We start from the raw sequence: 25,981 nt of genomic DNA, 5'->3' as shown, positions 1-25,981 counted from the left end.
CCGTTTTCTACTCGCTCGTTTGCTTTCTAATTAGTATCGTTTTGTTTTGATGAGTTCCAGCTGATTGCTTTTTCTTTTTTGGTGTTTGGTGTGTGTAAAAAGGTAAATCGAACGAAGAATCGAAACGCAGGTGTTGTGTGCTCAGTGCCAGTGCACACAACACCGGAACTTAAACATAGCGCAAAGAAGGAAGAAGGAGTAGAACGGAAAAACGGCCTAGTTTCGGTCCGCTGCACCGCGCGGAGGCGGACGCCGGGCCTATGGGGACACGTACGGCGGTGGTCGTCGGTAGGACGGGGTGACGGGCGATTTTCCGCGCGATTCGCGGCCACCAACCACCACGGCCGGCGGCGGTACGTACTCGTCGAGGTCATCGTTTTCACCTGCCGGTGGAATGAGAGTGTTAAATTAAACATTTTTTAAAAAGCCCCCTCCCCGGAATTGATGTAAATTTTCATATTCGTTTTGGGATATGTAGTAAAGAAGGAAATAATAAAACCGTTTTTAATATGCTTCTTGCTGTACATTTTTTTAAGGCCCACAAATGTTTTTTATTTAATTTTCCTTTGAGGATTTTCTACTCGCTTTCTAAATCGCTTTTAAAACTCTCTAAAGCTATTAAAAAGTACAATGTTGTAGGCTAATTTTAACCTAACTTAACATAACACATCTATCTTAAATTACAGTTCCTTAATGTATCTCTTATTTATGTTTGATTTCTCTTCTATTTTGGTATAAAAATCCCTTTTGCCCGGTCTACTCACCATCGTTGTTGGTACTGCTGTAGGACGGTGGCAGCAGTGGCGGCTTTTCGTCCTTCAGTATCACCGGCGACTTGTTGCCGATCTCCGGCTTCTCGTCCAGCTCGTCCTGGAAGATCACCGGGATGCCCTTCGACCGGAACGACTTACGCTCTTCGTCGGTACCTTGTGGGTGGGACGAAGAGGAGGAGGTGGCGATTGGTTTGAAATTGATATATTCTGCCATTACTCATCAAATATTAGTTCTTGGGCGGGACGGGTGCGTGGGTTAGTTAGTGCGCATGGGGTGGGGCGGATAAGGGGGGAGGCGAGAAAAGAGTGAACGGGGGTGAGCTTACCGAGTTCCATTTTGCCGGTCAGTCGCCGCTTGTAGAGCACGCAGGCGATAATGAACGCGAACAGCAGCATGATGAGAATGATGACCGTCGGTAAGACGAAGGTGAGCAGATAGTCGTCCTTGGAGATCGGCGGTGGGAGGGTTTTCTCGGGTTCGCTGGTCGCGTGATGCGGTGTGTCCAGTCCCTGGCAGTTGTCCATCGGCACGAGGCTGACGTTCTGCAGGCTAAACTCCTGACCGAGGACGTCGCGCACCTTCGCCCGAATCGTGCTGTCCTGGTGGAGCAGGATGTTGCGCAGTCCTTCGATCTCCTCGTTCGGGCAGCGTTGGTGCTGCCGGTTGAGGGAGGTGTTAAAGAAGGACACCTGCACCTGCCCGGTGTGGTGGATGGGCCGGATGTGGTTGATCTTGATGTAGTGCGTCGTTGCGTCGCCGAACACCTGGGCCAGTCGTTCGATGAAACGGCGTAGCACCTGCGCGATACTGAACTGCTCGTGGCTGATGTCCAGCGTCAGCTCGAACAGGACACTGAGGTCGCGCTTGTGCTGGGGCTGGTTAACGTACACCACCAGGGCATCCGTCGCCGTTAGTCCTTCGCGATCTTCGGCCATCTACGGTGGTGGGAAAATCAATACGATCAGTCGTCACACCGATTCTAATCCAGCCCTACCGACCGGGTTTCACACTCACCAGCAGATACTCCTTCTGACCGACGTCGTTCGGTCGGGGAACGCCGTAGAACTCCTGGTTCTTGGGGTCGAACTGTAGCCAGTGCAGTGGATCCAGCGTGTGACGTTCCGTCGTCAGCAGCTTCATCTTCAGATCACTGCCATCCTCCGGATCGTAGAAGGTATCCTAAAATGTGTCCACAAAACGTACTTCACATCACCTGCCTCAAAAGGACACAGCTTTGAAGAACAAACGGCAAACTTACCGCCGGCACCTTGTACACCAGCAGCTGGCCAACGGTCGCGTTCACCTTGTCGACCTGGTTGCGCGTCTGCGGCGCAAAATTGCGCGACATTCTGGGCGTCGGTTTTACCTTCGGCAGTGTCGGCTTCGAACACTGGGCAATCTGCTGCCCCTGCACCGATTTAACCATAATGTCCGGCTTGAGGGCATCGTTGAGCGCCTGCTCGGTCAGCAGCGCCACCAGCTCGTCCAGTTTCTCCTCCGGGCAGCGATCCTTCGGGAGCGTATCGTTCGTGTAGACGAACGTGGCCATGCTCGGGTCCTGAATGCTGTTGCGGATGTCACGCACGACGATGTTGCCGAGCGTCACATCGCCCAGCACGTTCGCAATACCGCGGATCGTCTCGATCTGCCAGTCGGTGTTTTTGGCGAACTTCCTGTTCAGCCGAACGGCCAGGCTGATCTCGTGGTTGACGCTGCGGTGCGATTTGTGCTGCTGCACGGAAATATCAATCGTTTCCGTGACGCTGAGGTTGCCCGAGTCTGTTGCGCGCAGTTTGTATGGCCACTTGGACACGTCCTTCTCGAGGGGTCTGTAATTAAAAGAATACACAGTTGTCATCATTGCAAAGCAAATCCTTTCCAGTGTGCGGGATGGATATACTTACAGGCCATAGATTTCTTTAGTATCTGGGTTGAACTGAATCCAGGAGTTGTGTTTGAGCGGCTGCTCCCTTCCGTCCAGCAGCTCCAGCTGCAGGTTGTTACCATCTTCGTTGTCGAAGAACGTTTCCAGCGGGACCTGGTAGATGTACACCTTGCCAGCAATAATAGCCTGCTTCGGGATGCGATTCCGGATGATCGGTGGCATGTTGGTCGGCTCGTCCAGTTCCGTTGTGGCCATGGTGGTGGTGGAAGTGGTGGTCGTCGTCGTTGTTGGAGGTTCGGTGGTCGTTGTCGTCGTGGTAGCCTCGGTGGTTGAGGTGGTCGTCGTTGGCTCAGGAGTGGTTGTTGTGGTCGTGGTGGTGGTGGTAGTGGTGGTGGTAGTAGTCGTTGTTGCCTCCGGTGTCGTTGTGATTGGCGAAGTGGCAGGCTAGAAGAAGGGAAAGTAGGAAAGGATGAAACAGATCCTTTTGCGAACATCAAAAGGTAATATCCGTGCAATGATGGGTTTTGCATGATCGCAATTTGATTAACAGCATGTTACAAACCGCACGCCTGTGGTCGTATTGAATTTTAACCACAACCTACTTTGTGTTTGGCGTAAAAAAATGATGGTATTCCATTACATGTAATGGCTGTAAATAATTGCATTGAACTGAGAAGAACAAATTATCAATATTGATATTAAGCTCAATTAGCTCGCTTAATTGTTCTTTGATCCATTTATTAAATAACATATTGAAATTTACGCAAATAAACGTAAATGGAAACTTCGTTTACAAAAATGCAAACGTTTGGTTAAAATGACCTTCTCACATCAGTTAACAAGGGGAAAGCGTGGCAAAATGCCTCGGTGGGCTCGGTGGGGTAAAATGCACAGGCCCTTTTTTACCTAAATAATAAAATTTAAAACAAAATGAGGTAACGTTTGCATTAAAAAAAACTAGACAAATTTTAACGACTTTTCATACAAAAACGTATAATGCTAGCAATTTTCATCTGAAATTCAAATAAAGAGTACAATTTCTTTTGAATTCTGAACAAGTTTGACTATTTTATCATTTAAATTGAAGCCGCCCGTGGCCAAAACATTAAACCAACTACGTTTGATTATATGTTGGAATTTCCAGCTTTATCGGGGAACGAACTTGTTTGATATTGTGCAACATTTCTTGTCAACCGAACTCAGCTGATTTGGATTTTTTTTTACTATTTGGGCACTGATGGAAAAAAGGTTAAACAATCATTTGGAAGGCTAGGTCCGGCCACGGACTCAAAATTACAACAGAGGCCGTAACGACAGACAGAAGAAAAAATTGCGTAACCATTCCGTTCTTTGGGCTAATAGGTCACTTTAACCGGCCTTATAGTTAGGAATTTTTTTGAAAAGATGGCTCAGAAAGACAGATAAGTCGATCGAGGCCAGTTGCTCAAATAAAACGGTTCAAATTTCCTGTCAAACGTGTTTTCGGAAAATCGCGACAACGTGACTAGCATCAAGCTATAACAAGTGTTAAAATACAATATTGCATTTAAAAGCAGACATTCATCAAGTACCTCAACAATATGGTATTTAACAAAGACTGAACCGTATTGGATTTGCAATCTGGCTGTGCAGACTACATTTAAAAATAAAACATCTCATTAGAGGGATGCAACATGCATCGGCTTATGTGAGGCATAATGCACTACTGTGAATATTTAAATTTATTCAGTAATATTATAAATGTATTCAGTATGGCACTTTTCCAACAAGAAAAACACAAAGTTGTACCTATTCTGCATGCAGGTTTTATCCATTTTTTTTTCTTATATAAACTTTCTCATCTAATCTAACTTGTCAATATGATCACTGATCATCGCTATAATTTAAAAATGTCGAGTTGGGGATATCTGGATACATGCTACTGGTACTGGTACCGAGAACTTACTAAAAAATAATGTAGAAACATTATCTTAAATAAAACAAACTGAAACTGAAACTGTACCTATTCTACATCCGCAACTCAATGATTAATTTGCGATTTTTCATATTGAGATATGTATTGTAAAATGCATTGTAATAAAACAAATTTTTATTTTGAGTTGAAAGCACTGCGAAAAAATAATGCTTTTCGCTTAAGAGGTGCACCTTGACTCACACAACCAGCTTAAGAAAAATAAAGATCCCATTGTTAAAAAATGCTTTACCATAAATTGAGGGCACGAGTATGTTCCTAAATGGTTGACAATTTATGGAGGCGCTTACTTCTCTAGACAATTGAAACTTAGCTTTCCTTTGTTTTTAACAAGTTGGATAGATAAAGCATTATGTTTCTCCAACGTTTCTAATAACAGTACGATTTGGAAAGTTAATAACTTCAGTTAATAAGAAAACCCATGGTTTTACCTCCATGGTATAACTATGCGTTTCCAAGAACCTGATCAACACCATCGTCCATTTTCTTACCTCAGTCGATGCTGGAACCACCCGCTCGGTGGTTGAGGGAACATTCCGTGGTTCGTTCACTGGAACGATGGTGGTCACCTCCGAGTCCCGTCCCGAATCCTCCTCCTCCTCGTCGTCGTACTCGTCGTCGTAGTTTTCGTACTCCACTTCCTTCTCATCGACCGCATTATCCTGCTTCGGCGTCGTATAGGACGATACGGTTCGCTGGGTCGTTGTGGTGGTGGTCTGCGTCAAATAATGGTACACGATTAATGCAAAGTAAAATACGATACGCGAATTGAAGAGAATAATAGAGAAAAAATAAATAAATCTGAGTAGATCGTAATAAAACAGAGATATAAAAAAAAAGAAAGGATCCGAAAGAGCTGGAAAAAACATCTTTCAACGCTATTATTTGCACGTAAAATAAAGCGATTTTGTTTTTTTCATCTTATTCTAGTGTGAAAAAGCGTATTTGAAAAAAGCGCTGTGCAAGGTTGAATGAAAGTGAAAGTAATGGTATGAACAAAAAAAATCTTATCCCATGGTGTTTGTTATTGTGTGTGTTTTATACAAATCAACGGGTAACCAAATCTTTACACCCAATATGTACACGGAAACTGACGATGTTAATATACAGAAAAAAATAAATTGCAAAACCCACGAGTATGACAAAATCTCACGAACATAATGAAATACTAAAAAAATGCTGTCGTTGAACGTTAAGCAATATAAACAAAACAATGTACATTCGTTTGTTACAAATATTACAAACACTCTGCATCGTTTTTTGTTTTGAGAAACCGTTGAACTAACCAAAATATACGTTGTTTCGTAATTATTTATACCCGTATATGGTGTGCGATGCAAAAATAATTCTTTCGCAACAGAAACAGAACAAACTTGGCTCCATTGGTTTTGGAGTGATTGACGAAACGAAAAACAAATTAAAGATCAAGTAGATAAACAACAGACTTCCAACTTTGCTGCAGTGCAATTATTCCAGCAAATAGACAAAGTTACAAAACATATCGCTATCACACTGGTGCGGGTAACGGTGTGCGGTGTGTTTGGTGGTTGTGTTGAGTTTGTGTTTCTTTTACTTTCGACTGCATTTTGCAAACTCGCTGCTGTCGGCGTCTTTCCGGTTGCAAAACCCGCCGCCGTCTGACCGCCTGCCGCCGCTTCCGGTGGGCAGCTTTTGGTGGCCAATAAAAATAAACAAAATAAAGTGCAAGAGACAACGACAAACTTCGTCCAAACTAAAGCGCGACTAATATGCGTATTTATAGACAAAACAAAAAAAAACACAACGATAGTATAAAAAGTACACTCCGCTTAATGGTAACTGTGTCCATGCCCCGGTTCGTCCGTGCGGTGCACTTCTGGGCGCAGCTTGTTCTGTGGGCCTTCTCTAGCCCCTAATCGCGTCACCGACGCGTAAAAGAGTGTCTGTGGATTGTGTTTTGTTTTTGAACTTTGCGTTTGGTTTGCATGTTTGCACAACTTTGCCCCGCTCGTACGGCTGTTTGTTGGCGCACAAAATGGCATAAAACAATTCGTGCATACTAATAATACTAATTGGTTTGCTGCTTACACGTCGATAACTTTATAAAAATTGAGATAGAAAAAAGAAGGTGAGGCATACTAAAAACGAAACGTAAAAGCGTGATGCCTTTTTTTGGATTTTTTTTGTTCGATTTGGTGTGGTTGCTGTCGTGAGCGACATTTGCGGAAAAAAGTTCTTGGCAGGCAGACACAGGCAGGCTAGTATATTACTGTAAAAGTGATTTTTGGTTTTGTTTTGGAGCATTGTTTATGGTTAGGCTACCTGGAGCTCTAGGGTAGTACTAGTAGCAACGGTATCGGGTTCTGGTGGTGCCAGGGTGGTACTGGGGATGCCGGCGGACACTGTAGTTGCGGAAGAGGTGGTGAAGCTAGCAGAAGTAGTAGTAGCAGTAGTAGCAGTAGTAGTAGTAGTACTAGAAGTAGTAGTTCTTGTCGGTGTGATGGTGGTAGTAGCTGTTACTGTAGGAGGAATGTTGTAGGCACTGGAAGACGGTGTTGTGGTGAATGTGTTTGTTTGGTTAGGGGATGCTGTCATCGGCGCCATTGTTGCGGGGCTGTCAGTCGACGGAGCGAATGTTGCTGGCGTAGCGGGGAAAGCCATTCCGGGACCGGTTGGAGCAACCGTCGATATCGGGTCGGAAAAGCCCGAGGTTAGTGTGGTGGTGGTGGTGGTGGTTGCAGCGGATTCAGCATTGACGACGCGGGCTCGGGAAGTAATGGGAGGCGATAGATTGGGTGGCAGAACCGTGATACGGACCCCTTGCGAGAAGTAGTCTTCCTCGTCCTCGTCGAGCTCGTCCTCGTCCTCCTGGTTCAGGAACTGCTCTTCGCTCTCGGCGATATCTTCTCCGTCGAGCAGCCCGAAGGGACGCTGTGCAGCATGCTGCAGCTCCTTAGGCCGGGCCGTCGTCAGTGGCACGCTGCTGGCCGTGGTGATCGCTCGCCCACCGGTCCAGGGAGGGTTAGTGGCACTACTACTACTGGCCGAACTAGTGCTACTCGATGGAGGCTCGGAATTGACCGGTGGCGTTAGTTTCGAATCGACATCATCGTCCAATTGATTTCCCGAGCTCCATTGAGCTTGATATGTGGTGGTGCTTGGGGTCGATGGCAATGGTGTCGGTGAGGATTCGTACGGCGGCACCGTCGATATCGTCGTTGTTGGCTTCTTGACGTCCCTTTCAAACCAATCATTTCTTAGATCGCTCGAGGTGCTCTCCGTAGCGGCTTCATCGTTCTATCGATTCGTTTCAAACGAAAGCGGTTCAACAACGCACGCATTTTGGCGAATTATGGCCGCGGCATCCGAATGTGAGGTGTGTGGATCACGCAACAGAGTAGAGGTAGTTTGTGAATGGATAAAAGTAATGGCGGTTACTGGTAAGAATGATTTGCTGTCAAGTTGTACAGATGGTCGTATGTTTCGACTACCAGAGTCCAATGGATATAGGATATTTAATCGCTTATACTATTGTTCGAGAAATATTGGGCTCGTTATTTCGAGCCGTTGAGCAGACATCGAAATCCCACATTATGCGTTGGATTTGATTTTATTTAAGTTTCTTGCCAAATATGCGATTAGCAGAGATGTACAATCTATATGCGTTTCAATCGGAATGCATAACTTGATAAAGTGTGCGTCATTACAGGCATACCAAAGCATAACGTTTTTCGTACAACAACATGCAATAGTAAAACCGCTAAATCATAGAATAACAGCTTTGGCATAGGAGTTGTTTTATGGATCTAATGGAAATGGATCTAAACATTTTTCACAACTTGTGTTTTCCAATAGCCAGTGTAAAGGCTAATTCCTCGGATCGTTTTCATCACAACATTGTTTTGCAAATTAACCCTCATTCCAGGGAAAGAATGTGGTTAACATTCCGGAAGCTTTGGGAGGCTAAAAGGGAACGACTTCCATATCGAGTTGTTTTGCAAGTATGTTATAAATATTATCTTTCTCTGTTATTCTACGACTATGGTAAAAAAAGCATACAGAATGCCAAATAAAAACTACATGGAATGCTGGCGAAAATCTATGCAACAAGCGTCGTAAGAAATTGGGAAATAATAAAAGCATAAAACGCAAAAAAAGGCATAATAGCAAACAACCAACTGGAAGCCAATATACATAGAAATGCAACGTAAATAAAGAAAAAAAACAAACAAGCTTCCAGCTTATGCTGAAGATTGTTTCCGAGTGGTCGGGTAGGGTAAAAAAAACAAAAATAAATGAAATCACTGTAACCAACATCACAAGCGTATAGGAAGGAGAAACAACTTTAAAAAAAACATCAAAACCAAATGGAAAACACACAAAAAAAAAAAAACTAACCAAGCTGTCCATAAGCAAAATGTGCCGGGAAAAGCGATCTTTCGTTGTGGGGCTGGGGTTGCGAAAAAAAAATCGGAGGGTCAAGTAAATGGGCGCAAAAACAAACCGGTGCACGGAGGAAGGTGAAAACAAGGAAACAAAAAGGGTATGGAATGGAAAAACGATTCAGCATCAGCAACAGCAGTGAGCAAAAGGTTTTGGGGGGGCGCGATAGCAAGTGCGTTGAGCGGATGGTGTTGATATGTATATTGTACGGAAAAAGCAGCCAGAAATATAGAAACAAACATCCAGCGGACAAACCAAGTAGAGCAGGAGAGGTTGCAGAAGAAGTGGAAGCTTTGAAGGAGCTGATCTTGCAAAGGATAGTTTTAATCCGTTTGTGGAACAGGTTTTTGGTTTGTTTGTTTGTTATCTCCGCTGCCCAATGGTTTTCCCCCATACCGGAGCATAACAACAAACGAGCTTTGCATTATTATTAAGTGGAGTAGTTTTCCCGTAATCTGGTCGCGTCCATATGATCAGCAAGGGGAAGAAAAAACCATGCAGCAACAAAAAAGAAAATGCGCTTACAAATGAGCTGCCACATGCGAGCAAGTGCCGTTGTTTAACACCAAACAGCCACACATGTATGTGCGCACGAAGAAAACACAACGAGAACACATGTGACAGAAATCTTTCGCCATGTCCTACCAGAAGTGTCACATTAAATCCTGATGAAGTGTTTACTACCCAGCACATTCCGCACGACCGTCATTTGCGAGAGGGAGCAATTACGGGAGCAAAATGATGGAAAATGACTGCTGCTGGAGGCCACGGGAGGCGTTAGAAGAAGGCTCCCGGAAGGAACAATGTGTCGTGTCCTGTTACTACGAGCTTCCTCGAACCGGGCGAGCGCGGCCCAAGAGGGTCGTACATTCATTACCACCCAAGTGTTTGCCCGTGTTTGCGGGCGCACAAAACGGCACACGGCGACCTTGTCGTGTCGTTACCTTCCCCGAGCCATTGCTCGGGGGGTAATTTTTCTCCAGCGTGATTAGAGAAGCAGCAAATTCAAATAATGGCTCTGGTTGCCTCTGAAACACGCCCGCCAGGACCTGGTTTACCGTTAATCAAGCGGTTTGGTTGCGAAACGGAAGCGTTAACATGTCTTCCCAGCGATTCCGCGGAAAGCGCAACGGGTGGCTTGGGGTTCGTGTGGCACTTTGGTTTCGTACCGCCGTTTGCCAGGGGTGACCTTGTCGTTGGTATTAAAAAATTGTCCTCCCCGATGGATGGCACGGGAGACGTACACTCGAGAATGATTAAATGTTTGAGTGTTTTTGAGAGCCAGTGCTTCGTACGCCAACGAACGGGCAACCGAGGGGTGGCCCACTTTCGCGGGTGGAGCGGAAAAGAAAACTCTCACACCGCGCGCAAGTAAATAGCGCAAGAAAGCTGTCAACACAACAGGACGTCATGGGAAGCAAACAAGCTAGCACGAGAGATATAATGGAGTAGGTAAGTGCGAACAGGGGGAACGTTATGGTTGTGAGATAGAAAAAAAGGACATAAAAGGAAGACGAATCAAAAAGTCGCTATAAGAGCATACATTGAGGAAAGCAAACTTTTTGATAAAGAGTAAAACAAAAGGCGACGGAAATCGACACATACATACAAGAACACTCGAGCAAACAGAGGTGATGAAGTGAAGTTTTACGGACAACAGTACTTGAACCAATTTATCTCGCCGAATCGTTCCCTTCAGCCGAACGAACTCGTAAATCCCGGATGAACGCGTCACCACTTGGGAGCTTCGAAATGGACCACGGTGTCCTTCGTGTGTCATTCGTTTTTTTTTTACTTTCTTTCGTTGCGGACAGATGTGACCGTCCGAGTTGTCTCGGTCGGGGGAAACCGGAAGCGAAAACGAGCGACGATGGATGGGCGCAAAAATTAGCTAGCGGCTCAGCCGTGGCCATATGCGTGCTCCCAAATGGATGGGTCCCAGGAGGCCATAGATCCGGACAGCCCAATTAATATTCATTGGTCGAACGAGAGGCATGGCGGTGTGGGCGCTTTGATTGACGTGAAGCCGCCTGCGAGAGTCACCGCCACCAGGCGCCTCCATTTAAGCTGACCAACTGGATAAAGCGCTTCAAGGTGACGTCTTTTTGAAAGCTTTCACATCGGTGTTTTTTGTTTGTGAAAAGTCATGGCGTGCTAGGTCAACTTTTCCATCCCATGGCAGAGAAGATTATGTCACGGTAAAGTTTCAGCACCTGTCCTAGACTTTTCCGGTTTAAATTTTATAAAGTCTGGGTATGATTCAAATAGTCGGGTGACTACCTTTAAAGATCTTTTATTTATAACTTTAATTTCCTTTTATCCATTTTCGTATGATGAACGATTTTGGTTAGCTGTTAAAAAATTTATAGCCGAAACGAACATCTTTGAATGAGTACCTTTTAATTCTTGTTTATATCCGAACGAATGGTTTATTAATTTCATACAACAATATAAAGAAACCACTCCTAATACCATAGGCATACAAAAAAACCTTAGTATTTTTATAAAATATTAAAAAAATCTTTCAAAAACTACATAATATGTATCTGTTGACCAAGAAAAAAAAATACGACGTTTTTCAAACACCATCAAGATTTAATTAATGTTTTAAAGGGGTCAAAAAACAAACTATATCCACATGTAGCGATATAGTTAACGTATTTTTTATTGTGAAACAATATTAAAATTACTTATCTATTCCATCCCTCTAGTGCAGTGAATTGTCCACCAGAATTAACTGCTCAAGTTTACTAATGAACTCTCCGAATGATTTATGATTCTTATCTTCTTTTTTATCCTGCCAACAATGCAATTGAGTTTCACAATGAAAGCCTTCCTTTTCATGCATGCATGTTTCGAGATGCGTTAAACAAATAAATCAAATCTCTCCCTTTTTCAAGCCAAACGCGGCGATGGAGCATGATAAATGAGGTTCATTCGAGCCTTACACTGTCACTTCAATGTTACGCTTTATTCCTGCTCTTTCAACAGTCTGCCTGGCGGAGATGGTCACAAACTTCTGTTGTTCAATGGCCATCGCGGCCTCGCGAACTCGCCGGGCGGAAAAGGTAACACAATTTCGGTTCTCGGTCGGGCCGGGCTTGGATAAATACACATAAATCAAACTGGTGCCGAGACGGTGCCCGTCCAGTCAATGGGGAAGGGAAGCGGGTCAATCAATGGCACAATAATGCTGCAATTGCCTTTAGCGCCAACGGGGCAACTCCTCTTCGGTGCAACAATTGCACAATTCCGCGTTTCTCGTACCGTTTTGCGTGGCATCGAACGAATCGAGCGGCCGCCGACGAATTCCGAATTGAAAAGCAATTGTTATCGACGTTCGCCCAACGCCCAGCGATGCATGGCGTGATGCAATTGGGCGTTTCTTGTTTGTTTGCACTTCGTCCATCCGGTTTAATATTATTTTTTGTTTTTGGTTCGGGCCAGTGAACGAATGAAAAGTTAACCCAGTAAAAATGCAGTGTTATTGCATTTTCCAGCGCAATGCCAGCTCGTGGTGCAGTTTTGTTGATACAGGGATTTTTTTTTCCTTCAACACTCATTTGCAATCAGTTATTTCATGCAGACTGCAGCTTTTTTTTTTCGTCTCGCTGTAAAGTATACCTCTCGTCGCCGTCCTCTGGGGCGTTGTTTACACAGATGTTTGTTTGCATTTTTTTTTGCGCCAACCATTCGATGCATTTTAATTTAATTTAAGAGGTTTTTTTTTGCTCGATTAACGCAATTGCAATTACGGGGGTTTCCCCATTTCCGGGTTAAAAAAAAACGTCCCCAACAGAACCAACGAAAAAATAAAAATGTATGGGGAAGATGAGGTTTGTTCTGGTATTAATTTCTGTGAAATTATATTCATTCTCTGCTGATGAAATGGTTCCGAATTGCGAACAGCGTGCCTTTTTCTCCTGTGGCCACAGAGCTGGTGCCGCTGCTAAGGAAAACAAGTTTGGTCCCACGTTTCCAACCCGGGAGGGAACTGTTGCGTATTAATCTGGGAGAAAAGCAACAAGCACTCCATTTATTTCTCGCTGAAGTAGCGCGACGGTAAGCAGATATGCATTCGTTTAATTTAAATGCAAATGAGTTGAGGAGCACCGGCAAGTGCTAGCGGCACGAGGCAAGGGTTGGAATATACCTTTCATTTTATTGTGCTCCATGCTTTATTTAAACAATGTTTTTAACCATTACGGTCCCAATTACTTAAGGTGAAAATTGTACTTTTTTAATCAGATTAAAATATTTAACATGATTATCTGCAAAGCGTAAAGTGGAGGCGCATGGTCGCAACGAGATCTGCATTTAATGTCTAAGAAATTATCATCACCAACATCAGTGTGGAGCTGGGATGTTGGAAAGCATAGAAATCATTTTCGATAAATAAATTGCTGCACAAACAATGGGGCCTATTTTCTAAAAGCTATGAAAGCGACAGACACACGCACACGGACAAATAAACACGCAGATCAATTTGGACTACAAATAAACAAACATGGCTTAATTCAGCAACATTAAATACAGCACACACACACACACACACACACACACAGACAGACTGGCACACTGACGCACACTCATCACACACGCCAATAGTACGTGAGGAAGGCTCTAATTTCTGCCCAATTGCTGCTTCACTCGTCGATTCTACACGCCCATCACGCTTTGGAAGCTTCTCCACGGAAACTTCTTTCGGGATCCTTTTTTATGGGCGAACCCTTTTGGGTATTTTTATTCTAACGAGCTTTCGTCGGAATCTAAATAAGTCTCTTTTCGATTGGCGAATCCGAACGATTTTGGTATTGCTGCATAATTATCCGCTGAATGGTAGTCGTGTTGTGTGCTGCATACAAAACGTATCCTTTACTGGGTAATTGTTATCTTTCAATGGCAGAAGACAGAAAAAAAGAGGAGAAGGAAAGAACAAAAGTTGCAACCGACAATCTGTTTGCCAGTTCGCGAATGTTTGCAAAGCGTACTAAATACCGCATGATCATAAAACAAAACGGTCAGAGTTGCGCATCATGTAAATAAATCAAAACGCGTTATATTGTCGCGAACCGAAAGAGGATAAAAAAGAAAGGATAAGTTGGCAGGCAAATTGTTCGAGATAAGAACCGCCAGCGAAAGCGAAAGTAAAGTCATTCTAAAAGCCAAAAAACTGCACTGCAATGAAATCATCTTATCGTGTCAGGGTGATTTACTGCAGTTAGCAGCACTGATAACAGAAGGCAGTTCTCAGTATGTGTAGGTGTATTCTTTTTTTCTGTTTCGTGTGATAAGGAATAAGATTGTACCCCCGAAAGTAGATAAATAATGTTAAAACGTGTTATATTTCTCGTTAAACTTAGGAATCGTAACGGAAGTGACCTTGTTGCTGGAGAAAAGGCAACCTTTGAAGATTCAGAATCCAATTAGAAACGAAATCAAAATGGATAGAGTATAAGCCCGGGCTAAACTTCGATCGATTGATCGAACGGAGGAGTATAAAATGTTAGATTAGAAAAGGAAAATAGCCATTTTCAACCACATCCTCGTTCCCATTTCCGGATGTCGACCGAATGGAGTCAGAGTCTTCCGTTTTATTTTTCCCTCTCCAACAAGTTGGCTGTTGAAAACGTCCCGAACCGAACGGATAACTTTCGTGGTGGTTAAAACTTTGCTCTCGCCCACCCGGAAGTGGCCGGTTGCCCCCTATTGGACCATCGGTTTCGGCGTCGGTTTAAATGTTTGATGAGCTGTCTTTGGACGCGCGTACCATCACGTAGCCGTAGGATAGGAAAAGTTTTTCCACCACAAAAGTTGACCACCGGAACTCACGGACATTCGATCACATCGGGTAACGACGGGCGGTGGTGTGAGGCGTTTTTTTTCGAGTTGAAGAGTAGAAGATAAATTATACAAAGAGTTTCCAGCGAAACGTTGAAGTGTGGTTACAACTGCGATGGCAGATGATCTTTTTCTCGGTCTTGGAATAAAAGAACGAACATCCTCACAGTATCCTTTTCCTACCAAAACTATCAAAGAAAACATATTTTGTTTTATCGAACTCAAGAAGAAACTTAAAACCGCATAAAAGATCGCCCTAATAAGCGCACCACGTGACGTGATCATGGAAACTGAAAACCGAACCGGAACCGCACACTGCTGCACAACCGGAAACGGTGCAAAAATAAAAGTTTTCCCAACCGAGCTCCCCCACCCGAGGTCGGGAACCTGACATCCGGTGGGCCGGCAGGTCATTTGCTTACCTTCACCGAGGGAACGGAAGCGACAATGTTAGCGGAGCGAGTGTTAGTAGCGGAAGCGGGCGAGGGTTTTCTCGGCGAAGGAAAAGCCACCGGCCGGGTGGTCGTCGTTGGGCTGGCGGTTTTGACGGCTGTCGTTGCGATGGCTGTCGTTGCGATGGTTGACAGATCGAAGGACACCACCCGGGGTGTGTCCCTGCGAGCGGATGTGGCCGTCGGTTCACCATTGATGCTCGATGCCGGAATCGATGTCGTTGTAATGATAATGGTGTCCTTCTTCCGTGGCACTATCGTGGTGGTTGCCGAAGGTGGAAGCGTACGAGCTGCTGTCTCAATGAGCTCATCCGGACCCGGGCCGACCAGCGGCGTGACTTCCGGTTCCGGCGGCTGCTTCGTGGTCGTTGCGAGCGATTGTGCGGTTGAGCCGATGGCCACAGGTGTGCTCGTAATTGTCGTGACCGTTGCTTCGTTAGCCGTTGTCAGCAGCACGGTCGGTTTTCCCGGTGTCGTTTGCGGCACGGTTGAGGTAGCGATAGGGTTGTTGGTTGTAGTCTTCTTCTCCGTCACGCTGGTGGGAGGTCTTACACTCGTGGTAGTGCTGGTGATGATGGCTTTTGGTGCCGATGTGTCCTTGCGTTCCTTTACGTCCACCGTCGTCTCCCGGTCCGGGCTGGTGGTGAAGTCGTAAAACTTCGGTACCTTCACCACGTCCTCGATCACGTAGTCGTCCCGGAATACTTCGTCCTGCAGGCGCTCGAGTTCCGGCATCAGCAGCTCCGTCTCCACGATCCGCTCGATGTCGATGTGCTTGTGCTTGGCCTTGCGCGCCAGCAGCTTCTCTTCCTCCTGCTTCAGCTGCTCGTTGTTGGCGATCGTTTTGCTGATGGTCGACTCGAGCTGCGACACGCTCTCCCGCAGGTCGGGCGGTGTAAAACCGCTTCCACCGCTGGTCGGTGCTTCCGTGTGCCCCTCGACCCGTGCCGCCTGTTTCTGCGGGTCGTGGGCGGCGGCAGCATGCTTCTTGGCCGACCGTTCCTTTACCTGATCATACAGTCCGTGGCTATGCTTCCGCTTGGGTGGCACTTGGGTGCTGGTGGTCGTCGCAGGGGCAGACTTGGGCCGGTGCTCCACCACCGTAGCGCCGTTTGGCGCGAGTTTTCCACCCTCACCGACCGTCGTGTGGTGACCGCTTTTCTTGTTAGTATGCTTGTTAGTGGCGTGGGTCGGTACGATGTGCGCATTTTTAGTGCTGTACTGCTTTTGAAAGTATCGAGACGAAACAAGTGATCCAACGGGCGTTGAAAAACACAGTGTCATACATTTCATTTTACAAATGATGGGTCGTTTTTTTTTTGTTTTCCAACCAATTCGATTGGAAGCAACAGAAATAATCATCCGAATCCCATTGAGAAACACATTTCGCAAACACGGCACAGATATAGATCAAACACGAAGAGCAAGAAAAAGAGACATAGAGACATAGAGAGAGAGAGAGAGGAAGAGAGAAAATTGGTGATAGAAAGGCTGTTAAGCTGTTGTTGTGCTGGAATTTACAGAAGAAAGACAAACACAACGAGTAGAGAAGAAAGATCGGAGACCCCAAAAACCCTCATCCTTAAATATCCTTTTGCGGTGAAACAAGGGGGCACACACTGACACACGAAAGCACACATTCCATCACGCACAGAAACAAACACACATACAAGCGTACAGCGCGCGTGTTCTTTTTTTCATCATTCGTTAGCTGCCATACAAGAAAAGCTCCACACGATTGGAACCGCTTAATAACTTTTGCGCGTGAAGGTGCAACGCGGGCCAAAGCGACGATGGAACGACACGAAACGATGTCTTCTTTTTATCTGGCGATGGCAAATACATTTGTGATAAGGAAGATTTGCGGCTTGGGTGCTTCTTATTGCTTATTTTTCCACATACGATTGTGGCGAAACAGGAATGATAGTGAATGCAATTGTAAACGCACATCATATTTTTGTTGGTGGAGATCTCACACAAAAAGAGAATTTTATCAAAACCCCAACCTCCCTCTAGGGTGGGATTTCGAGAGGCAACACTGCTGGTGCTGTGCGATTCGTAGAGTGAGATAAATGTGAAGTGGAGCTAGTTCGTATGGAAATGAATTCAAATCGCTAGTGAATGGCTAGGAGGTGCACGCGCTTTAGGAGGAGTTGAATGGGATTCAAAGAAATAATAAAATCATAATTTTACTCGTACGCAAAAGAACACACTATGCGGAAGGAATGGAAAGGACGAGCAACAGTCGCGGTTTAGGTTTGTGAGTGCAACAGGACCAATGGTAATGGCGTATCTTTTAAGCTTTTGTTTCCGACAAAATAAGAAACACACTACATCCTATCTTCGGAGGACTGCTTGAATGTGAATGTAAATGTTTTGCCTGGGGTCCTTTACGCGCAGTACGTGCGAGGATAACGTTTCCCATCAGCGAAAGTAATGGGTCATGAGGTTGAAATGAAAAACACTAGGCGCCTCCATGACACACGTGGGAGCGATCGAATTAATGTTTTCTCCTTCCCCCGTGCCTTTCGCGACACGGGTGCCTTCCGGCACGCGTTATGTAACCTTTACCTTCGATTAAGTAAGTCGGAAGAGGAGTCATTTCCGCGCCCGCACACCGGTTTATAGCATCCAATTGCGTGAACGCCTATTTTGCAAACACAATCATTCCGACCAGCTCGGCGACAGGCGACGCTAAATAGTTTTGACTATACGCGAGTACGTGCCATGTACGGAGCTTTCGCGGTTCTGTTTCGCGCACAAAGTATCGATTGACCTTCCATTTCCACCAGGGCGTTGATAGCGTTTTTCCGTCAAGCGTACGAACGTTATGGGCGGTGTTCACGCAATGCTTAAATTTGGACCGGATATGAAAGGAAATATACCAACTACAGCTGCAAGCCGTTTAGTAGTATTTGAATCCGTATTTTCCATCCACAAGTTCACGAGTTCGTTTAAAAATCTAATAAATATCAAGGTAGGTAATAAACAGATGGAGAAAGGGAAACTCGCGAGTTTTAGATACGCAACAGAAACGTATCACAGTTTGAATACTACGAAAAATCACACAATGACCTAAATTTAATAACATTTGATATTTCATCTCCTGGTAGAGCTTACAGGCAAATGAATGCACATTGTAAAAGGTGTAACCTTTATCATAGCAAAAAAAAAAAAGAAAGTGCTTTTTACGATGGTTGACTGTAGCACAATTTATCGGACCATTAACGGTAGACATTTAACATTTTTTACATGCCCTTTTAAGCGGCGTAGAAAAAAAACAAACCAACCAACGCTGGAAGAAGTCATTCAGTCCTCGAACAAAAGCTCTCCATTATGGCTTAGCATAATAACAATAGACGGTGAAATATGGTTCACCTGGACTCCGGAACGGGACGGTACGGTGCCCTTCAAGTCGATATATTATGAAGGGCACATTGTCTTCGCGATCCGCCTTCTGATTAATGATGGTGATATTTCCAATTGTGAAAAGGTTTCAAAAGAACCAAAACAAAACTTGGGAAAAATGAAACACCAGGATGTTTATATTGTAGGAAAAATAAATAAACACAAACTTGGACGAATTCGTGGACGAAATCTTGCCATTTCGTGGAAGTATTGGGCAATGGGGCACTTACATTGATGAAATGCCTCTCCGGTTTTGAGCCTTAGGAAGTTCAACATTTAGACAATAACTGTACCATGTCAAAAAAGTAAATTGACATGTGGATTGATCCGTGTTTGAAATGATGTAGAATGAGCATAAACTGGCTGTATAACTGTTGTACAGGTAGGAGTTTGGATTGGGAAATATATCTAAGAACCACACAAATAAAAACTCAAATCAAAAGAAACCAACAACTCTAAAAGACGTAAACGTAAAACAAAGTGAACAAATGCTAAAGTAATGCAACTCATTAACAATCGTTCGAGTGTGCTCGCTTTACTCGTCGATTTTAATTTTTCACACGTAATAAAGAATTTCTGCATGAGAATGCGATGGAAAATAACTGGAACTATTATTCTTTTCCATCCCTGTGGAATGCTTATGGTATGAAATTGTGAAATGGATAAATAATTTTAATTTCCACGAAAATCATACCAGAGAAAATTCGAGAGATAAAACGAAAACACGCCGATAGCTACACTAAGAAATCCTTGAAAAATAGTAATAATAGCATAACACGAACAAACCGCATCAAAAACCGAAACCAAAACATAAAACGTGTAAACTGTGAAAGCAAAAACGCAAAATAGTTTTCCAACGAAAATGGAAACCAACACGGAAACGAAGCTAAGTAAAGTCACAACAATAACTTTGAGGTGCTCTAGAAATTCTCTAGCTGCAAACATCGGTTGCGAAGTTTATGTACTGGATGCTGAGTATGTAGCTATGTAGAGTATTTGGCATGGTCAATAACAGTTTCCAGGAGGTTTAGTATATGTGTATGAGTTAGTTTGGTATATAACTACGCAACACTATATGCACTATTAGTAACGGGAGTAATGTTTGGGTAGTCGAACGAACAAACTAAGTCACGCATCGGGACAACAGGAAACGAATTTAATCATATTATTGTTTTTGAAACTCATTAAATTGGAACTCCGAAGCCGAACGGTTAAATAAAGTAATAATACTGATGTTAATTGTTAACACTGTAGAATAATTTCAAACTGTATGCTAGGGAACAATATGAATGATATCGTCAGGGAAGATAAAATCGAACTGCAACTATTCGCTAATCGAGGGAATGATTTTGTGGAAGGTGTAACGCTTAACAGTGCATCCTGTGTTCCAAGGTTGGGAAGCAAGCAGCCTTAACTGTGTGGGGTATCGAAGGGTGTCGGTGGGTGTATTTAAGCATCGGGTTGGTTGATGTGGAGGCTAAAATATTTTGTGCACGTAAAGGCAGGATGTTGCAAATGGACTGAGTTAGAAGCGTAATGAATGAACATCAACCGTGAATTCGACAGGTTTCTAATGGGGATTGTTTTTCTTCGCCTACGAGCCAAACGGAGGAAACTAACACGAAGGGCAAACTTTTCCCGGAGAAGGTTGTAATTGAAAGTGATGTACGGATATTATTTTTCCTCAAAGTAGAATGTGAGTGCGATGTGGTTATGAAGCTTTGGATGTGAACCTCGCTGTTCCCCGATGGAGCACAAGAATGGAGGTAAAAAGTATGACTGACGTTGGGAGCGTTGGGCATTTACTGTTGGGCAAGGGGTGAATTTCGATCAATTACCAGCAGGAGACCAAAGTTGGATTAATTTTCTGCCCTCCCTTTCTTTTCGACGCGGCACGACAATGTTCTAGGACCTCGGGCGCACTCTCGCCAGAAGCTATGTCCGCTTAGTGGTTTGTGTTAGAATCGCAAGTGGTAAAAAGGGGGAAGGAACATTTCAGTGGACGGGCATCAGAGTATCGAACCGGCGTGCGTCGATCGGAATCGGGGTGTTTCATCGTCATTAGTGCAACATTACAGCTACGGTTAAACGGTCGAGTGGGTAGAAAAGAATCGTGCAAACTTACCTCGCTGGAACCGTGGTGATGTCGGTGAGCGTGTGGAACTTCCGTTGTTTCGCTGAAAGGAAAATAACGATGGTTTATTAAATCATTCTTCATCGAGGCGTGAAGCAAGCCTTAAACGAGGTAATTGAAAATATAGCGTAACAGAAGCAAGCCATGTATGTTTAATAAATTAATTTTAACTACATTAATTTCGAACTCACGACATTTTAAACCAGGATTCATGGACTTACTTATTCATCTCGTTTGTATCAGTAGTTTTTTTTAATTTGCATAAAAAGAATAACACTAAAAAACTAGACCCTTTACTTACCCTTCGTCATCACCGGCCGGTTCCTCATCATCATAATCGTAGTTGTAGTCATCCTCTTCCTCTACCTCCCTCTTAATCCTGGCGTCCTGCTTCGGTTGATCCTTCCAGATGACCCACCAGCCAAAGTCCATCCCGGTGAGGTCCCGAATGTCCGCTAGCTGTGTGTTAAGATTTCGGACCGTATCCTTGGCACTGGTGGACATCTTTTCTCCACAGCCGACCTAGCGGACGGTTGAAAACGGTCGTTTAATGGCAACGTTAATGGGCATTCCTTCCGGTAGAAAGCGGAACCGAAGGTAGCTTACCGGAAATCCAATCCATCCCAACGATTTTCCCGACTGTGCCGGTTTCTTCCCATGGTGGAGAGCCTTTTCCACCATTCGCTGCAGCTCGGCGCTCTTGGCGTTCTGAACAATGAAAGATTCCTGCCCGGAGATGGAAAGAAAATGCATTAATGGAATCGTACCGTGAGGATGATACAGTCCCCTTACGACGCTGCTGCTGAACAAACGATGCAAAAGCATAATGTCTTGTTTAACGACCTCATTGGCTGGTTGGAAAGAATGGAGCGCATCGATTGATGAAAAGGGGAGAGGCGATGCCATCGTTTCTCGACGCGGGTCTTTGCTGTTCAAACAAAAGCCACCGAAGGGATGCAACCTATGACAATTACGTCAATAACTTCAGCTCATATTGAATGCGTACAAAGAAAGGGTGTGCCCATCGGGTGGGACGAAAAGAAACGGGCAGGAATGGATAGAAGATGGTAAAATCTACTAGTATCACATTCCATTCTACTCTCCTCCTCCCATTGGAGCAGTCCAGCCCTGGGTTGGTCTGCTTTACATGCAGCTTTATTACTTCCAACCAGCCAGCATGGAAAGAATCCAATGGGCAAAGCGTGCGCAACGTTCTGCTGAGCGCAAGTCAAACATCGAAGAACACGACATCGATTCCGGGGATGCCAATAAGATGGGTCCCAGAATGTTTAATCGTTCGAGCGGAAAAGAAGCACCCATCGTTTCGCATCGGGTTTGGATGAGGCGGAGAACAAAGAAAGTTCTTGCAAGGCAGCAGTAGTTTTATGACTGTCACTTTGGTTCCGAAGGGAAGAAGATATGGTATCGCAGTGCACATGATTGCCTGTAATTATCCGGCACAGTTCGTTAGTTTAGTTATACATTCAGATAAATGAAATATCTAGACATGACGATGTTTTCTTTACTAGATCTATCCTGTTTACTTTTTTTTATATTAACATATCTGCTATGGTAGACTTAGTTTCTCAAATATAAATTGAAACTAAGTTTTCGATAAAATGTGTACTTATGTAGTTAAAGTAGAACTTTTTTAATAACTGTTCATTTCTTTTCCCTGAATCATAACTCAACAAAAATTAATCCACAAAATACTCAGTGTACAGACAACATTCTATTGGCATATACCATACTTTTCAACTGCTTCCCATCGCATTAAATATGAATAAGATTCTTGAGACCCTAATTCCTTTGAAAAATGGCGCTCAGTGAACCCTCTCGTTGTGAGGTATTATGAAAATGGTGCAAAATGTCCAAATTAATTAATATCCAACCATCAAAGGGCAGTGGGAAGGTGGTGCTTAACGTGTCACCTAGATGGAATTACAGGATCCCAAACGAAACGGAGAGATGTACTGGCCTGCCAGCCGTAGGAAATGTAAAGCAACACAAAGCCTCTTAACTTCACCAACATGGATCGGACGACTCGGACCGATGTGTGCACCGAATGCACCAATTTGTAATTTACGTTCCACCGGGAAGCAGTCCCAAGCAGGGCCCCCCGCTTCTTCTATCGGCCTCTAATGGGCTACATTGAGTGCCCATCGGCCATTACGGTTGGGGTGAAGCTTTCCGTTACGGAACATACGGCAAAAGTAATGACGCCATTTGACCGTAATGGGCAATTCAATGGTATCGAGGATGGTTGATAGATTGATAAGATTTTTCCTCTAAACGAACGAGTCAACCATTTTCAGCTGGTTGAGGCTTAGAGGAATGGGCTTTAAAAGTCTATCTCGTGCATAAGCCTACGAGCCGGGATGGAAATCGACCGGTTCTCTCTGGTCAAAGTGCCCTTAATCGGATTAGGAATCTTACTGAATACACATGGGATTTTTTTTTCGTTGTGGCGTTATCGATAACATTACACTGCGCGTATACAATGAAGTGAAAAGTAGTGACCTATGAAGCCTGTTGAGATTGAGATTTGTAGCAATGACTTCAAATTAATTCCATCTTAAAACGGCCATCTAATAATCCTGGTCCGGAAACTGTTCACACGATATCTTTTCCCCGAACTTGGAAACACTTTCGCCCGCCTTGGGACGGTTGAAATTTGATAAATCCATCAGCTTACCTCGGGCACTAGAAAATATTCGGCCAGCTTAGTGATTGTGCGCTGCTTGAGGCTCGCTTGGACGTGCTTCCAGTTCTTGGACTTCAAACCCAGCGACAGCGTGATCGTGCTCTCCGTCGGCAGACATCGTCCGGTGGCCTGGCAAGGTGAAACGATGAACGAAAGAGGTGAGAATTCAGAAGTTAGGCAACATCAAGTTAATTGATGATGAACCCTCCCCGGGTAACGTTGAGGGATGAAAACCGGAGAGGGATTTTGTAGGGTGGCATGCGTAAGAGAGTGCGTGTGAATGTGTTTCCAAAAACATTTAGAACCGCTGCGAGACCATCGATCAATCTTATGGCGTTGGCCGTTTGTAGGTGAGCTGGGAGATTTAGTTACATCCCTTTTTGACGCCACCAGCCACCATCGTGGAAATGGGTTCTTTTAGTTTGAATGATGGCGCTACGTGTCCGTGGGGATTGATTAACGTTAGAGCATGGTGACGGTAGGGTTGAAATGGTTTAACAAATGAACGAAAACATGTGATTCATCAAACATGATATATCTAAAACAAATTAAAAGGAGCATTCGATCTCGAAGCAATGAAAAGTAACATTAAAGGACTCGAAGGGAAGGGATAGTTAATTGGAGATGGGAGTGATAAAAGCAAGTTATGCGAATAATTTTACAAGCTTACCTTTGGGTAAATTAGTTTCGTTTGGCTATCTAGTTTCGTCGGCTCCGCTGCTATCGGCTGCTATCGAGAAATGATGAGGGAAAGGAGAAAGAGAAGAAAAACAAACACACAAATATAAAGTTTTGTAAGATCAATAATAAATTCCGACCCAAAGGCTCATGTTTCTGATTTTATTACTATTACATAATAAAAGTTTCTCTGAGGCGAACAAAAATTTGACCCGATTTGTGACTTTCATCAACGAAAACCCTGTGAACACATCATGACAAAACATGGGTATCACGACATGAACCAGCTTAGCATTCGTTCAAAAAAAAAACCCCTGAAGGAATCACAATCGAAATGCAAAAGCTTTCCTAAAATACCAACATCTAGCGGGTTGCCAAAAATTTCATCTGCCTCACACAGAATCGCTATGCAAATCGAGATTCCCTTCATCTGTCAGCAAAGAGAACCATTCCGCGTTCCAGCACCCCGCGTAGGTCACGTGTTTCGGGTGCCCGGGGTTTCCGCCTACACACAAACACTCGGGTCAGCGGCTCAGGAATGGTCCGTTCCGCTTCGATGAATTCCAGCGCGGACCAAGTCAAACGCGTTTAATTGATTTACAAATTGTTTTCGTGGTCTATGTTTGTGTTTCCGTGAGCCGAAGCGCGCAATGGAATGTAAAAAGATATTCGGCCGGCTCGTAAGCCGTAAGAACGCCGGGCCCGTCGGAGCATCGGGATTTACGTTTGTGTTTCATCGCTCGTGTTTTGGAAGTTTTGATAAGCTTCCGGATTCGTCGGACAGACGTCCCGAAGAAGTCGGAAAAGCTGCTGCTGCAACCTTCCGGGCAACGGTTTTGATTGGCATTTTGATAATTAAGTTTTGTGTGCCTTTCCCGGGCGCACCAACGGAGCAGCGTTTTACGAATGAACTTCCGACCTGGATCGGGAGGGTAATCAGTTAAATTGGCTACGGTGAGGCCAACAGGCTGGATTTGGGCACACAGGGAAAACTTTATCGTTTCAAGACAAGCTAAGAGCTTTGCAGTAGAATGAGCACATTGAAGTTGATAAATGGCAATAATGGAAGTGAAATGCGTTAACATTGGACAATGTGGATGCAGTCGGCATTCCAACGAAGGATGATATAAGCTTACCTCCACATCGTCGTTCGTCTCCGGCACGAAGTCAAAGTCCTCCCCGAGGGTAATACTGGTGCATAGTATAAATATTATACAAAACGTTTCCTGATATCGTAAATTCATTGTAGCGGTTTGTTGATGTTATTGGTTCTGTGGAATAGATTCCTCTAGTACTAGTAGACACTCGTAAGCATCGGATGACAGCTTTCTTGGTAACCGGGAAACTATCGTGTTTTCCTTGGACTCTGCCTAGACACAACTAGAACTGTCCGTTGTAATACTAATCTATCACCGACTGGGACAGTGAAGGCCCTTTTCGTCGAACTTTTTGTAGATAATGATTGATGAGTTGCTGTTGAAACAGTAGTTGTTGCAGCCAGCGAGAAAGCGCAAAGTTGGTTTGAATGATGGCACTTCTTCCACTGCTACGATGGCACTAGTGACGGAGTTTAACTGGAAGTTTACCGTCGATCATCACTTTGGAGGTTCTTCACGGAGGGGGTTTTTCATAAGTCTTTAGGTAAAACCCACAACAGCATCGAAACACTTCGCTTAGTTCGGGTTGTCAATCAGCTGTTTCGACGCGGCCA

The 25,981-nt window shown here is 44.4% G+C and overlaps 1 protein-coding gene across 1 annotated transcript; it reads right to left on the bottom strand.

Moving 5' to 3' along the window:
• Positions 1-258: 258 nt before the first annotated feature.
• LOC131294151 (uncharacterized) lies at positions 259-25,514 on the bottom strand. Its single transcript, XM_058322197.1, has 15 exons — positions 25,407-25,514; positions 24,263-24,319; positions 23,584-23,721; positions 21,495-21,614; positions 21,190-21,410; positions 20,880-20,931; positions 15,317-16,567; positions 7,428-7,907; positions 5,123-5,347; positions 2,679-3,103; positions 2,033-2,603; positions 1,789-1,953; positions 1,100-1,709; positions 765-980; positions 259-383 (listed from the first exon to the last, which is right to left on the bottom strand). The coding sequence occupies exons 1-15, from the start codon at positions 25,512-25,514 to the stop codon at positions 259-261; spliced, it is 4,764 nt and encodes a 1,587-aa protein (XP_058178180.1).
• Between the last annotated feature and the right edge of the window lie 467 nt (positions 25,515-25,981).

Source organism: Anopheles ziemanni, chromosome 2 (assembly GCF_943734765.1).
Source record: "Anopheles ziemanni chromosome 2, idAnoZiCoDA_A2_x.2, whole genome shotgun sequence".
NCBI lineage: Eukaryota > Metazoa > Arthropoda > Insecta > Diptera > Culicidae > Anopheles > Anopheles ziemanni.
The sequence above is the reverse complement of the archived record's forward strand: the minus strand, read 5'-3'. Positions and strand labels throughout refer to the sequence as shown.

What these genes read in the sequence shown, in the direction of transcription:
- LOC131294151 (XM_058322197.1), bottom strand. Translation starts at nt 25,514, where the DNA reads ATGAATTTACGATATCAGGAAACGTTTTGTATAATATTTATACTATGC. An exon ending in CGAAACTAATTTACCCAAAG is followed by an intron (nt 23,722 to 24,262) that starts GTAAGCTTGTAA and finishes TCACCTTGCCAG; the next exon opens with GCCACCGGACGATGTCTGCC. An exon ending in CTTCCGTTCCCTCGGTGAAG is followed by an intron (nt 7,908 to 15,316) that starts GTAAGCAAATGA and finishes ACGAATCGATAG; the next exon opens with AACGATGAAGCCGCTACGGA.